This window comes from Spermophilus citellus (assembly GCF_964194105.1).
Source record: "Spermophilus citellus genome assembly, chromosome: 2".
In the NCBI taxonomy this organism is placed as follows: Eukaryota; Metazoa; Chordata; class Mammalia; order Rodentia; family Sciuridae; genus Spermophilus; species Spermophilus citellus.
The window spans coordinates 223,679,358-223,695,335 of NC_138183.1; the positions used below are offsets into that span (position 1 = coordinate 223,679,358).

Consider the following 15,978-nt stretch of genomic DNA (forward strand, 5'->3'; position numbering starts at 1 on the left):
GCAGGGGGTGCCACAGGCTTGTGATTGAGCTCTGACCCTTTGGCACAGGGAATGAAAGCAGATGTGACAGTCTCGCAGAAAGAGCATTTAGCTTCTACACAAGGCAACGGTCCTCTTTGATAAGGGTGATGCTTTTCTTGTCTGAGCTATGCATTTTGTTAGGGGCCTTCAAAGACCAGGGTCAAGTTTTACAATAGGCAATCTCCCTGTCCCCAACTAACCTCAGGTAACTAATGGTAGAAAAATTCGCCACTTAGAGGATTGCAAAAATAAATATGATTTTCAGTCTAAGTTGATTCACTGAGAACTCTTTCTGGAAGCATTTTAATTATGAGCCCTGAAAACGCTTATGAACATCTTCAATAATGGATGTTTTCAAGTTGTGAATAAGATATCACTGAAGTGTAAAGTATGAAATGCTGTCATTTAATATTTGAAATCATAGCATTGCCAGTGTTTGCTTCTATCTTACATTTAGAGACTCTAAATTATCAAGATATTTCTAATTGAAGGCACATTTCAAACATAAAATAAACCTAACTGAACTGTGTTGCATATGGTATTTTAAAAGACATCTTTTCATTATCATCCATCACCTTTGTTTCAGTGTTCCGGCTTCTGCTCTTTCTGCTCTGCACCCCACACTATCCATCACTCTGTTCTCCCCCCAGCCTTCTGTCACAGGCTTCCTTTACTTCTTTTCCTTGTCAGTTCTTGTGTCTCTCAATTTCTTGTTACTCTCTAATTCCTGCAGCGATATGGATATAGTTCCGATCTTTGCTTGTCTAGCTACAATTTAGAGTCCTTTTTTTAAAAAAAATTCCTTCTATTAATTTCCATTGAAATATATTAAGAAATGCTAAATGCTGAGGTTCAGAGGAAAAGAAGGGAAAATTGCAGTCCCCCTGTACACCTCAGGTGTCTCACTAATTTTCTATAAACTCTTGACTTACTAAACAAATTTATTTTGTCATCAAATATGTAATGTCTAAGAATTAAGCTTTGCCCTCAAGATAAATAATAGTATCTCTAATTTCAGTGTTTTATCAGCTCTATACTGACCACATTTTTAATCTCAAGCATCAGAAAGGCTGAAAATCATGACACATTTTTTTTTCATTTCATTAAAGTTAACGTTTCTGATCCAGCAGAGACGAAACTTTTGATTAAAAATGATGATGCAAAGGCATTAATAAAAACTTGCCTTGTTTTGTTTTTGTCACTGGAACCACAAATGTGTTTTGAAATCTATGGGTTGTATTTCCAAAGCCCTGCATTTATTTCTGTGTGATCTCAACCCTGAAGCTTAGTTTTGTTGCTTTGCTATTATTTCACAAAATATGTAATGCTGATCATTCTTTAAATCACAGAGATTTTGCTTCTTGGGCATCACCTTTTTGCAAAGGGAGAAGATACAAAAGATTTAATACCTGATCCAGCAAAGAAAAAATGAGCACAAAGGACAGAGGTATATGGTAGACATGGGATGCGAGCACCTGACCACTTAACCAAATTCACTTTCACAGGAGTTGCATTGCAATCTCTATTTTCTCAACTTGGTGACAGACTGCACTTTAGGTGTTCAAAGATGAGCATTCGACAGCCTACAGGAGGTAAGAGCCTCAGTGCCTTTCATCTATAGATCATTGGTTAGGGCTGGGCTGTGGAAACCAAAAATTGTGATAATCTTCACCCATTTATCTTTAAAGCTATCATCACCTGGCCTTTATAGGATAAGAATTTGTTCAGGGATCTGAGAAGAGTGTGGAACATCTTAGGCTAGTGATTGAGAGGAGTGTCCATACAAGGGAACAGTCATGCTTGGGTGTCTCATGCAAGGGCTCTCTCTAACAAAGAGATTTATAATGCCCCTAATTAAAATTTTCCCCCAAATTTACTTGCATATACAAGCAAAGAATAATCTCAATGTGCTATAAGTCAATACAAGAAATTTCTTTTTTTTTAAAGATAGAGTGAGAGAGAGAGAGGGGGAGAGAGAGAGAGAGAGAGAATTTTAATATCTGTTTTTTAGTTTTTGGCGGACACAACATCTTTGTTTGTATGTGGTGCTGAGGATCGAACCCGGGCCGCACGCATGCCAGGTGAGCGCCACCGCTTGAGCCACATCCCCAGCCCTAATACAAGAAATTTCTATACAATAAATCTTCCTTCTATGATAAAATATCATTTTCAATTTTAGCATGGATGAAAAAATAAAATATTCTAATGTGAAAAGTCAGGGAGTCAAGTGAAAAATTCTGGGAAGGCTTTTTTTATCATGATGATTTGCATATTCAGTGGTGTGATGGTAAAAAGAAACATCAAGGCTCCAGATCTTTCTCTAATCAATCAAGGTAGCATTTCCCTAATTCTTCTGGGTCTAGCTAATGATCCAATGACAGACTCCCAATTCATATGCAACTTTTGTGATTGGCTGTAAAGGACAGGTAATGGATGCCACCAGGGAGAGGTAAGTTGGAGGTGCTAAACTGAAATGGGGAGAAAGGAACAAGCTTCTAAACAAAGGCCAGGCAACACAGCCCAAAACACTGGTGTTCACTCGGGCGCATAACCCCAATTTGTAAACAACAGGGAGTCAGGGAGTTCCATGTCCTTTTATGCAAGACAAAGACCTAAAATAATGACCCTGAACATGTTGGTTCTGCCTGAGAAACATCCCAATTGCCTGGAAAATAAGCAAAGGTAAAAGTGCCTAAGATAAACCAGCCGGAGCATGGGAGAAGACCAAGGTTGTATGTTAGTCACTCAGGTTTAGGGCTCAGCAATATCCTAGGCTCAGAGCATAACTTCCACTCAATATCATGCCTTTCTTGTTAAAGTGTAAAAACAGAGAGCAATCCTGGTGTATCAAAACCATGTCCTGCTGTGAACAGATTTTTCAAATATAAACATGATGAAAGTTAAGATGGTGTTTAGGTAAAGGTTCAGGAGTTAATACACTACTGAAGCTCAGCTCATAGAGGGGCAAATGATTGATCTTTTGTACCCAACTTTAAGATGTAATTGTCTAAATTAATTGTAAGTAACTTGGAAACACTTAGAGTCATTAATAAATAATAAACTCACTCTTTCCATCATATTGTCAGTCTGAGTTGCTCTATTATAGCCTAAATCTTTTTTACTGATATAAACAGAGGTCTCTCCAGTGTCTTTACCATTTTCAAACACCTGAAAAATAAACACAGTGAAAAATTACAATAAACACATACACACAGATACATTTATTTGTACATACATACATAAATGCTGGTAGTCTTTGCACAGAACTGTGTCAACTGAACTTTGTGGGAGAAGTGCAAAGCAAGAACCAACTATATGAACATGTGCAAGTGAATAATTGGCAATGGAAATCAATAGTAATCAAAAGAATAGTATAAAGTAAAGACCCTGCTTCTCCCTTTGGTTGTAGTGTCCAATCTGATTCATATTCCCTATAATCTTAAAATAGAAGAAAACTTGGACATTGAAGGAAGAATCACTGGCCACAATAAAACTCCTAAATGGAGGAAGCATCAACGAAAGGTCAGCTTGCAAACCAATTAACTAGCTCATTTCGTTCTTCTTGAAAAACATAAAACCACAAATTACATGAGGAATGTTTGATTTATATTTAAAATAGATCAGTGTTCAGCTCATCTTTTGGCTTACTAAAATTCAACTTGACAGATTTATTGCATAACAGTACGATGAAAGTCAGTCATTTTAAGTGCATATATCCAACAAGTTGTTGAGGACAGAGATAAAATTCATAACATTGCATTATGCAACACTCGCTGGGGGAAAAAAATACCGGCAAATGTTCTGGTCAAAAGGATCCGAATAAACCAGTCCCGACAGGACAGCTCCACCAGAGTGAACACTACCCCTCTGACCACACTGAGGATCCATGCAGGGTGTGCCATTCACTAGGCAAGAAAGGAAGCAGGCCAGAGGGAGGCCTGATGAATAATTTAAATCTTTGCTTTTTATTTTTTTCCCTCAAAAGTTCTTTTTTTTTTCCCCCTTTCTGATATGCCCATCACACCAGTGTAGCCATTTTATGTATTTCTAGAGCTATTTCCAGAGAAGGCAATTTGGGAGAATAACTCATTTAAAAACAAAACTGTCTTTAATGCTGTTGCAACAGTTCAAAATGTATTTCATTAGCTTTAACCCTGTTTAGGGAAGAATGTGTTTCAATAGCACTTCCTCAGCCTTTACTTCATAAAATAAAATCAAATAAAAACAAAAAGAGTAATAATGTTAAGATTATAGGCTCCATTCCACTCAGTGCTTTCCCTTGAGCTACTGATTATGCAGGGGAGACACTGCAGCTCCAAGACTTGGTGCATTGACATTCCACTCCCTTCACTGTCTTTTCCAAATGGAAATTTTAAAAAGTACGTTTCTGAATAAAGATACAATTCTGAGCAAGAAATCTACTTTTGCAAAGAATCTTCGGAACCCAATTGCTGCCTGCAAACTTATGGGAAATAAAGGGGGGAAGGCGGGAAATTTACTGTCCCAATAATCTCTTCAGTGCTCTAATCTAGCACAAAACTCTTAAGAGAGAAATTCACAATGAAGGTCACACTCTGGTGGCATACATTCTGCAAGATTAGTGTTGACAAAAGCTCAGTTTGAAGAACTTATTGATGTTCCTTTGTTGAGACTTGCTAGACGAGGAGTCAGAGTGCAGCGAATTATATTCTAGGAAATAGCAGTGTGAGTGCTAAGTGCCAAACTGAGAAAGCAGAGAGGATTTGGTCAACACCTAACACCTTCATTAGCTCACTGCTTTGTTCACTACCGATTATAAGACTTCCCTAGGATGTCTAAAAATGTGCTCTCCAGAGGAAAAAACAAACGAACAACAACAAAAAATTGGCTATGACTGCCAAAATAGCAATAAGGGCATTAAAAAAAGAGGTGTTTTAATGGTAAATCAGACATTTAGATGTTTAAGTCAAAGAAGACTGCCCTCTGTGAGTCATTCATGTAATGAATGTATGTCTACAAAAATAAAAATTCTCCAAACAGATATTCTATGAGATTCCGTTCTTAAAATGTGGCTTTACTTATAAAGCTCTATGGTAATATGCCCATTTTAAGAAATATGTAAGTCCTATATGTATATATTTGTCCTTCCTTTGCAATGAGGAGTATCTTTATTTCTAATGCCCAATGTTTAAACAAAGATAATGCTCTAAATAGAATTTCTAAGGTTAACTAAATATACAAAAATATTTAAAAAACTGTTTACCTTTGTTTTCCTATTGTATCATCATTGGTTTAAGAACAACTGGCTACTCTGTTTGCTTCCTGGTGGTTTGCTGATGCCTCCACCTTCCTAAAACTAAATCCTAATCCCTTGGTGTAGGATGATGCAAAAAGCAGCTGGGGCTAGCCCTGAGATCAAGAAGTAAGAAAACAGAACCTAAAAAATATTGATCCAGATCCTCTTGACAAACATGGTAGTTGATAACTGATGAAGAAACACCTAGGAAAAGGAATTTACTTCTATGGCTCTAGTTACACAAAGTTCTAAGAGGAATGTTTTCCATGCACCACAGTCTTTTCACTGTCCTTCATGTTGATATTGACTTTTCTTGAGCAGGATTAAATTAGGTTGACACCAAACATTTATTATAATGTTGTAAATTCATTCATTCATTCAGTGAATATTTAAATAAACATTTAAGTACCTGAACAGTAGTGGATACATGGTAGGCACCAGGGAGAAGACTACTGATCTCAAATTTGGGAAAATCTTCATCAAGTTTCTTTAAAATATAAGCTATAAAATGTGGAAGATTTTTCTGCAAATTAGTTAGCCCTACAAATTTCATGCTATGTTTATCCTTCACCATCTATCCACATACCTTTGTTGTTAGGCACTCTAGTACACAGTCAGAAAGCAAGATCCTATATGGCCAACAGGCAATAGCCTTCTCCCTGGAAGCTTTTCCCACACCAAAAAGGCTAGTACTAGCAAAACCATACAGATTAGTTACTGAAACTACTAATTACATTCACCTACACCCAAACTAAATGTAGTTATATAGTTTGAATCTTTTTTCTTTCTTTCTTTTTGTGGTACTAGAGATTGAACAAAGGACTTTATGCATGCTAGGCAAGTACTTTACCACTGAGCTACATCCCAGCGACAGTTTCGACCCTGAATGTCCCCCAAAGAACTATGTGTTAAAGACTTGGTTCCCAAGGTGGTGCTACTGAAAACTCATAGAACCTTTAAGAGATGGGGCCTAATGAGAAGTTCTCAGGTCACTTGGGTTGTGCCCTTGAAGGAGATTGTGGAACCCCAATCCCTTCCTAATTCTCTTTGCTTCCTGGTTCATTATGTGAACATGTTTCCTCCACTATGTACTCATGCCATGACATGCTCTCCTGACAGAGGCTTAAAACAATGGAGCTAACTTATCATAGACTGGAACCTCCAAATCTGTGAGCCAAAATAAACATTTTCTCATTATAAGTTAATTGTCTCAGGCATTTTGTTATAATGATGGAATGTGAGCTAACAGATTCTAAATCAATTTCCCCTTTGCCATACCTCAAAAAAAAAAAAAAGTCTGTACCCACTTCAACATTACCTGGTACAGGGAGAACATGAAGGAGAGGAAACTGGAGTGGATAATGATCTAATGATAGGCACCATATGAAGTGAATGCTCAGGATAAACCTAAAGTGGAGTTAACTATTTAAGCAAAGATTTAGAAGAGGGCTAGCCAAGTACGTAGCTTAGAGAAGAGCATTGTAGGCAGAGGGAACCACTACAGTAACTAAATTGGGCATTCCTGTGTCTAGTATGTTCCAGGACCATAAGGAAGTTAGTGTGACTAATGCAGAGTGACAAAGAAGAAAAGGAAGTAAACATGAAATCAGAGTGATAAGCAGAGAGAGTGGAATGAGGAATCATTGGAGGGTTTGGAGCCAAGCAGTTAACAGGATCAGATTTACATTTTTTTAAAAGTCATTATGGCTGCTAGGTTGTGAATAGCTACAGACGACAAAAGTAATCTGAATGGTCCATGACATTGGCTCACACCAGAGCAGTAACAACGCACGTGGTAATAAATGGTCCACTTCTGTTGTTCATTCCAGAATAATTTTTTGCATTTGCTTATTAGTAGGACTGGGAAATAAAATCTGTAGCTAGACTAACATTGGTAAAACATGATTTCTGCATCTACAAAAATAAATTAACCAACATAAATATAACTGTTCATATATAGTATTTGTAAAGTCATAAAAATGTCAACAGAGTTCCCAAAGAATTTTATTTACTATTAAAATTTTGTAGAGACAGTTACCAAAACTTAAACTATAGGAAAAGCTCTCTTGAATGGGGAATTATGAGCCAATATAGTTCTTTGATGAGTTTGCCTGGCATCACTTGTGACATCTATCGAAGAGCTGTGTAAGTTCTTGTTCCATACCATTATCTGACCTTTAATGCTATAAGTCTGGTTAAGAGCTAGCTGTGGGAGAACAGCAGGTTCCCAAACTCTCTACAAACTGGAAGACCACCCAGGAAGCTCTCTAGTGCGTGAGCAGAAGGCCAAACACCTAAGCTTCAAAATGCCTCAGGATGTAATGCTGTCAAGAGGCAATAATAGAAAAATGACACCACAGTGCGCTGTCAAAAGTTGAGAGGCCATATAGTAACAGGATTTACTACTAGAGGTCTGGTACACAAAAGAAATATAAAATATCCTTACAAAGTTATCTGTCATATTTCAGGTGAATATAATTACACATGTTGAAATAACGTTAACTTACATCTTGTATTGGACTGGGGTCCCCTAGAAGCAGACACTGAAACCAAGATTTGTCTTCAGGAAGTTTACTGGGGAGCACTCAGGGGCAATACTGGTAAGGGAGAGAAGCTGAGTGGGCAGGGGGAGGTAAAATGTTTTGGAACAGAGGTCTTTAAAGGGAGCTCTATAGCTGGAGTTACCCTTTAGATTTGTCCAAATGGAGGTGAGGTAGCTGCCTAAAGTCAGATGCAGGCTGTCCTGAAGGTGGAAGTCCAATTTTAAGAGAAGAAGCTTTTTTACACTAAGAGCCCAAGTGACATGATAGCTGTTACAGTGGGGGGATGGGTACATCAGTCACAAAGAAGAGATCCAAGCAGTGTGGTACAGCAGCCAGCACACACAGGTAAGGTAGTTCAGAGTCTAGGACACACTGTCACATACATATAAGCTCATGCAGTACCCACAGCAGCCAGGTTTTAAGGATGAGGTCTCACAAGGGCTAAATGCTTTCTTTAAGGGGGAATACTCAAAAGGGACAGGGAGATCTTGAGAAATCAAGTCCTATGGCGTTTTTAATTAGTGATATCAAAATTTATCTTAAATTTAGTATTAGAGACTCTATATGTGAAATTTGGCATGAAAACTAAAAGCATAGAAAAATATTTTATAGTAAAAGTTTTTTATTATCTAAGTCATAGGACATAAAAAAATCCTAAATATTTTTCTTATGAAGAATCTAGTTAACTATAAAAAAAATCTTGATACAATCAGAATTCAAAGTCAACTTTGAAGATAGAAAATCAACTCTAACTGGATTAATATCATGTGGACAGTAAATCAAACACAAATACTGCTTGTTTTCTGTTTTTATAGACTTGCAGAGTGGTTTTTAGAATGCCCACACTGTCTATATAGCATAAATCAAACAGTAAGCATGTCTAAACTTAATATTTAGTTAGTGATACATCCAAAGCAAATATTAAAATTATGAGATTCAGATAACAAAAAGTCAATAATGAATTAGCGTATTTATATTACATATGTGAAAAAGTATTTTATTAACCAACACAAATATCTTTAAACACTATTTAACAGGTAAGAGACCAACACATTTTGTCCCAGTATATGAAAATGTACTGAAGTGAAAATAAATTATTTAATTGTTAAGCTTCATACATCTAAAGAACACTTTAACTAAAAGACAAATAATATTATAAGTCCCAGAAATGGTATACTTAAAATTTTATCTTGTAAGAGACATTTTAAATTTCCAGTGTAAGTTACAATACAGCCCAACGTTTACAAATATGAAAAACAGGTGACTGCCTATGGGGTAGGATCTTATGGGTGGATCAAAAAATATCTCTCCCATCAACTTGCCAGTACTTGAAATTCCATTTGAAGATTCACACTTCTGACATAATTAGAATGCTATAGGCATAGCAGAGGAAATCAGAGCCAGAATTATTGGTTATTGAATCTTTAAGGCTGCGATTTTTAATCTCAGTGTCTTGAAATCCCTAGAGGGCCTGGGGTAGGGCTGGTATATAAGTGGTGAGGGGGTGGTGGGAGAGCCAATCTGATGGGTGAGTCTGTAGAAGCAGCCATCATTCTGGCTTCAAACACTGTAGATCCTACCTTTATCTATTTTCTATAGTAGGAGTATATTCCAATAAAAAATTTGATGTAAGAACAAAATTTGAAAATGACTATCTTACTTGAAAGGTCTTATTATATAACTTTCCTAAGAGCAGCTTTTGAAGAAAGGGCACTAGTAAGATCCTGGGGTACCTGAGAGGCTGAGTTGGGTGTGGGAGACAAGGAAATGCTAAGTGAGGTGGAGAATGTTGAATCCTCTTGGATGGCTTTCATCATCTTCACAATTACTGTACAGGAGTGGGCCTGCAACCTGCTTCTTAAGCATCTACAGTCATGTTTTATTATGTATTTGTTTTCATTATGTATGTTGTAGTTTTTGTTGTTATTGTTTTGATTTTGGTTCTGGGGATTGAATCCAGGGGTGCTTAACCACTGAGCCAAACATCCCTGGCCATTTTTTATTTTTGAGACAGAGTCTTGCTAAGTTTCTTAGGGCCTTGCTAAGTTGCTAAGGCTGACTTTGCATTTGTGATCCTCCTGCCTCAGCCTCCTGAGCCACTGGGATTACAGATATGTGCCACCACATCCTGTTTTGTTGAAGTACTTTTTAAAAATAATTTTCTCCTACCCCATATTTTATTGTCTATTAACAAAGTAAAATTTCTACAGTATGTTATACAGGTCCACAAAAATATTCTCTTTGTATCCAATTACAATTCTTTATAAGTTCAATATATGAAAGTGTTCAAAATTATCTAGAAGGTAGTGGCAAGGTTAATTTGCTTAGTGGTCATGTCCTAAGCCAAGTTATTTCAATAAGCCCTTTTTAAGACCTCAGTGAAAAACAGAATTTCACTTCTATTAAATTAATCAAGTACTGAAATTATATTTAACTTGGATTAAAATATCAGGTATATGCATTCTGTCAGTAGTTGAGTATAATATTTGTATTATATATAATATTGTGGCTTGATAAATAAAGATTCCTAGGCTTAATATATTTCTTTTAATAAAAAAACAAGGGATTTGATGAGAAAAACATAATCACATATCCCCAAATGCTATTTTCCAAGAGAAATGAACACTACAGGATTAAATATGAACCAAATCATCAGATTTTCTCAAATCCTCAGCCTTAGAGATCACATTTTCACCCTTGGATAGAGTTTATGTTTTTAATGCTATTTAGTTTTTTTATATCAAATATGCTTATAAACATAATTTTTCTATTAATATGAATGGGTACTCTGGTAACTAAAACTTATACAAAAATTAACTATTTTATATAGTAAAACATTTCTATCTTAAGAAATAATCCTTTTGCAGGGGATACTAGGTATCAAACCCAGAAGTGCTTTACCAGTGAGCTTCATTCCCAGCCCCATTTTGTTTTTAGTTTGAGACAGGATCTCACTAAGTTGCTGAGGGCCTCACTAAGTTGCTGAGGTTGATCTTGAACTTGGGATCCGCCTGTCTCAGGCTCCTGAGCCACTGGGATTACAGGTATGTGCCACTATGCCTGGCTAGAAATAGTTCATTTTTTAAAATAATAAAAATCATCAAAATTGTAGGGAAAATATTAAGTAGGTATAAATGTATCATTTCATTTGTGCTTACTGGAAAATCTGCATTTATTTATGTTCAAAAAATATTTCATGCTTGAAAATACTCATGGTGAGTCAGACTAACATAGATGTCAGTGGGTAATCCAAGGAATGGGAACATATGTAGGAAGGAAATACTCAGCAACTTGAGCATATCAAACACTGTGAAAAAGCTAATTGAGAGGTAAAAACAAATTAACTGCTATGGAGAAGGACAATCTCCCTGAGAGAGAGTGTGTGCCTGCAACAGTAAGGTTCAGTGGTTGCATTTAGTCTGAATAACTGCTGGGACAGTAATATAGTTCTGGCCTGTGGACTTTCCCCGCTGACTGCCCACCTGGCAATTCTCTGGGCACCTTCTAGGATGTCAGGACTGCACAGGGAAAGCCTGTCTCATTACAACAAGCACTGCATGGAAGCTAATGCCTGGACCAATTGCTCTTCCCTGATTTTGATACAGACGCTGTTTTTCTCTTCAGCAGAGCTAAGAAAAGAAGATTGTATCTTCCTGCACATGGAGATTTACACCTGGTTACAGATGCCTGTTGGGGGAGGGGGAGCACTGGAAAGAAACATAGGTGAGAGGTTTCAGTGCCTACTGCTAATTAGCTATTCCATGAGTTGTTGAAAAGCATTCATGATTCTTTACCTTTAAAATGGGTGTCCCAACATGTGCCTACTATGGTAAAATCCACATATGAAAATTGATTATCTCCATCACATTTTGCCCAAAAGTTAATGAATGCTCTTAAAATCATAACCTTGAATATTTTTCTACTCTCATCACAATTGATTTTTCAGATGAAGATCAGGTTGGCATGTCTTACCACTTGTTCTTTGCAAATATTTTCAATTTGTTTTCCCATTGTTAAATAACTTAGATGAAATGGAGCAGCTCAGAGATTGTGAATACATATTTGGGGAAAGTAATGAAATAGGAAAGGAAAGAATCAAGAAATACACAATGGAAGTAAGGACATAATAAATATACAGAACAATGAAGAAGCAAAAATAAAACATTCTGCCACCATTCCATGGATAATTGACTCAGGTATCTCCTTCTGGTCATTTAACTGTTCTACAAATTTTTAAACATTTAAGTAGATTTTTTACTAATACAAATGAGTACTTGAGGAATTTTAAACTTTTTAAAATGACCACAAACCCTTAGGTTCAATACCCAGCACCATCAAAAAAAAAACAAAAAAACAAAAAAACAAAAAAACCACAACTATTAAAATGACAATAAAAAAGAATACAGATCTCAAATAGTTTCAATGACATAGCATACAACCCATTCAAGTATTCAAACCATAAGAAAGGCCAGGAGGATATTATAGATAAAGTCAGCATCTTTTCTGCTATCAACCAAATTAGCCTATTTTATAATAAGTCCTATAAAGATAAAATGATGGAATTTGCGTGGCGCAGTGGCACATGCCTGTAACCCCAGCAGCTCTGGAGGTTGAGACAGAAGGATCGCAAGTTCAAAGCCAGCCTCAGCAACTAGTGAGGTGCTAAGCAACTCAGTGAGACTCTGACTCTAAATAAAATACAATATAGGGCTAGGGATGTGGCTCAGTGATTGAGTGCCCCTGAATTCAATTCTCGGTACAAAAAAAAGTGGAATTACAGTACAAAGTCTCACTAAGTTGTTGATTAAATTTATGTTGTAAGACTACACTACAAAAAAACAATATAAAAGTAGAAAGGATAAAAAATTCACAAGCTTCTGAATCTTGTTTTTACTGAGGTTACTAAATTCTGTCATTCCTCCCTTGCTCACAGCCACAATGAATTTATGTAAAGTTAATGAAGATGAAGCTTCACTCCCTCTATTTGCTCTAGGTCCTGAGAATCTGGGAAATTATCATAGTGAAAGGGAAGGTAGATATCAATCAGGAATTATTTCCATGTAAGCATTTCTTTTTCTTAATATTTTGATGGTTTTATTAACAAGTACATAATACATACATTGCATGCTGATATGATATATGAGGACCCTACAGTATAAACTTATGCTCAGTTTGACATGACTGTGTCATTACTGAATTCCTATTGGGCTACAGTGTAGAAACTCAGAAGGTACATTAAAAAGTCTCATCTTTAATAAGAAAGATTACCAAAATGTTTCAGTATTTATTTGCAAGTATAGTAATACATGCTAAAAACAAGCATTTCTGATAAGCTCCATAAAAAAAAGATCTCAGAGAAAAGAACCTCAATCTATTAGGCTCACTTAATTTGCTGTGATTTACTTTCTCATTCTATGTAAATATCCACTTTCAGACTGCTTCTAAAGAGAGCTTCCTCTGCCCCCTCTCCTGTCCCCACTCTCAAATTTTCAAGTCCTAGGCCCCAGAGAAATTAGATCTGCCCGTACTGGAAAAAAGTGAAGACAACCCACCAAACATCACTGACCAATTGTGTGTGAAAAGCACTAATTCCAGTGAAAGGCTGTCCCTGTACCCACCTTCCACTTGTTCCCCCCATGTATTCTCCCACCTACTCACACATCAGATGTCCTTGCTCATCAATCCTCTTTCACAATCACCCACTTTATGACTAGTTTTCCCACCCACCATCCCCTACAGATTTGCTAATTCCCTTTTCTATCAATCCTTTTCCCCTGCTTTCCCAGGGAATCTTCCACATTTCTGACAGCATCTCCATGGGAATGAAGAGGAGGAGGAAGAAAGAACAGAACTAGGAAGGCAGACATCACTGAGCCATGGCTACAGCAGATGTTCTTATAGTGGCTGGGGGTGGTAGCAACAACAGCAGATAAGGAGTAAGAGAAGGTTTGGAATAGAAATTGTTTCACAAAACTTGTTGCCTGCAGGGCTACATAGATTATGGTGCCCATTGAGTATAACCATAGAAGGTAAAAACAGTAAGAAATATCACCATTCTAAAGGTTTATATGATGTGGCAGGAAGAGAATGTACCAGAATAATAATTTTTTTTAAAAAGTACACCCTGTGATTGTGTGGTTGAGTACCTATGGAATTGATGTACAAGGGTGAGACTCATCATGCAGGAACAAAACAGTTAGAGTTGATATAAATTTTTCCTAAAATTCCTTAAACTTTGTTATGCTGCATTTTCAATACTTTTTTAGGAATTTTCCCACAATTATGCTACTATCAGTCTATTGTCCTATGTGTCCATTTAAACTTGGCACTTTATGATGCCATCTGGTTGCAAAATGAGATCAAGGCAATATGAACCATGGAAATAATGTGTCCTTTTAGGTGCTGACCTTCTAATGGTAACACCTAACTAAAAGTTGCTATTTTAAAATGATCAATGAAAGATCGGGTGGGGTGAAAATCGCAGTGGACAGGTGAAATCTATTATATACAATATGCAAAGTACCCAAGCAGACTTTGAATCACACCCTGCTTCCAACCCTAGTTGAAAATTAGGGCTACAAGAGATTGTTGTAGTTCTCAAAGTTGAGCTGTGGCTTATACACATGTGCCACGGAATGATATAAATCAGCAAAAATCAGATTAGAAAGATAATCATCCCCATTCATTTTAGGTCACTTTTCTAAAATAAAAATGAATGGAAAATAGAAAAAAAGTTTTACTATAGCTTTGCCTTTCAGTTATACATGGAAAATGTATTTACTTACTGATATGTCATCTAACACCCTGAAAAATACATGCCACGATGTAAGATGAAGTTGTTCATAGCCAAAAAAGATATGGCCCTTCCCTATAGTGGTAACTATGAGCTAGAGGTAACTGAGTTAGAGATAGTGCCAAAGGGAGGTCTGTCATATGCACCCATAAGGAATTACAGCATTTGTCCAAGCCATGGATATGAACAGTTTATGGAATCAATTAATGTAAGGTGATACAATGTGGCATTTGCTCCATATCTTTTCAGTTGGAATTAGCAAGTTCTCCCTACCTGAGAGGAAGTATAGAACCTACCACCAAAGCCCATTCTAAGAGATTTGTAATTCTGAATGCTAGGGTACACTTTTTGAGCCTAGTTTATTCTTTATAGCTATTTCAGATATAAAAGCTAGTTTTAAAAAGTACATATTTCAGGTTTTTTTCCCCCTTTGGAACAAATGTCCACATCCCCAAAATGGGATGGGATGGCTGGAGGGGAATGCATTACCACAAATACTGCATAATTTTTTATAATAGTCTACTTAATTTTATATGAGAAACATGTCAGTAAACTTGACTTTCCATGACCAACTTTCCTCCTTAAACTAACTTCTGTGAAGGGCAGTCTTATATAGCAAATGACTTTAAACTATCCCCAGTAACTGGACACAGGTAGCTGAATTTGTGTTGAGTACTTAATCAAGACCAGACTGACTCAAGTAGATCCACTCCTTAAATGGTTTGAACCAAGAGATACAGCTCTATTCAGATAATGATGATCATTTAAAACTAAAGACCAAGGCCAAGGCCATAATTTTCCCTCCATGTACATTTGAAGAGGTAAAAAGATACCTATCTTGCAGAAAGAGGCAGAATTGAAAAAAGAAAAAAGTAATAAAACTTCACAGAGAAAAGTAAAGATGAAAGATCACAGGGCTTTAAGAGAAAAAATATGGAAAAGTGGTGACTTTCATGTGAGACGTTGCTTTATTTCCTGGTTTGCTTCTCTGTAAGATTCCCTTAGGTTTTCAAAAAATTGTTTTTATTTAAGTTAGTTCAAGAAAGTTTATAGTGCAAGTAAACCTGGGATTAATATTATTAGAGTTGACTGGAAAAAGGGGAAGCACAACAGGGGAAAGATAAATTGAAAATTTCCTTTATCCCACGCCTACCCCATTTCTGACAGAGGAAGGAAAATGTAGGTCTCTGATCCAAAGCAGTACTGTTTGCAGAAATCTTTGGAATGGATCTCTGAAAATGCCAAGTATCTCTTTCTATGCCTGGGACTTATTACCACAATTCAGGGTGGTCACCAGTAGGGAGTGATATTGAGCAATTATAACTGGAGACCAGTGATTAAGTTTT

At 36.6% G+C, this 15,978-nt stretch overlaps 1 protein-coding gene across 1 annotated transcript in view; it reads right to left on the reverse strand.

The window, feature by feature from the left end:
• The window catches only part of DCDC1 (doublecortin domain containing 1), a gene marked incomplete at both ends in the record, with an annotated part of 489,436 nt that overhangs the window by 262,354 nt on the left and 211,104 nt on the right, over window positions 1-15,978 (reverse strand). Inside the window, 1 exon segment of the mRNA XM_081282196.1 lies at window positions 3,088-3,189. Coding sequence (XP_081138322.1) covers window positions 3,088-3,189 — 102 coding nt within the window.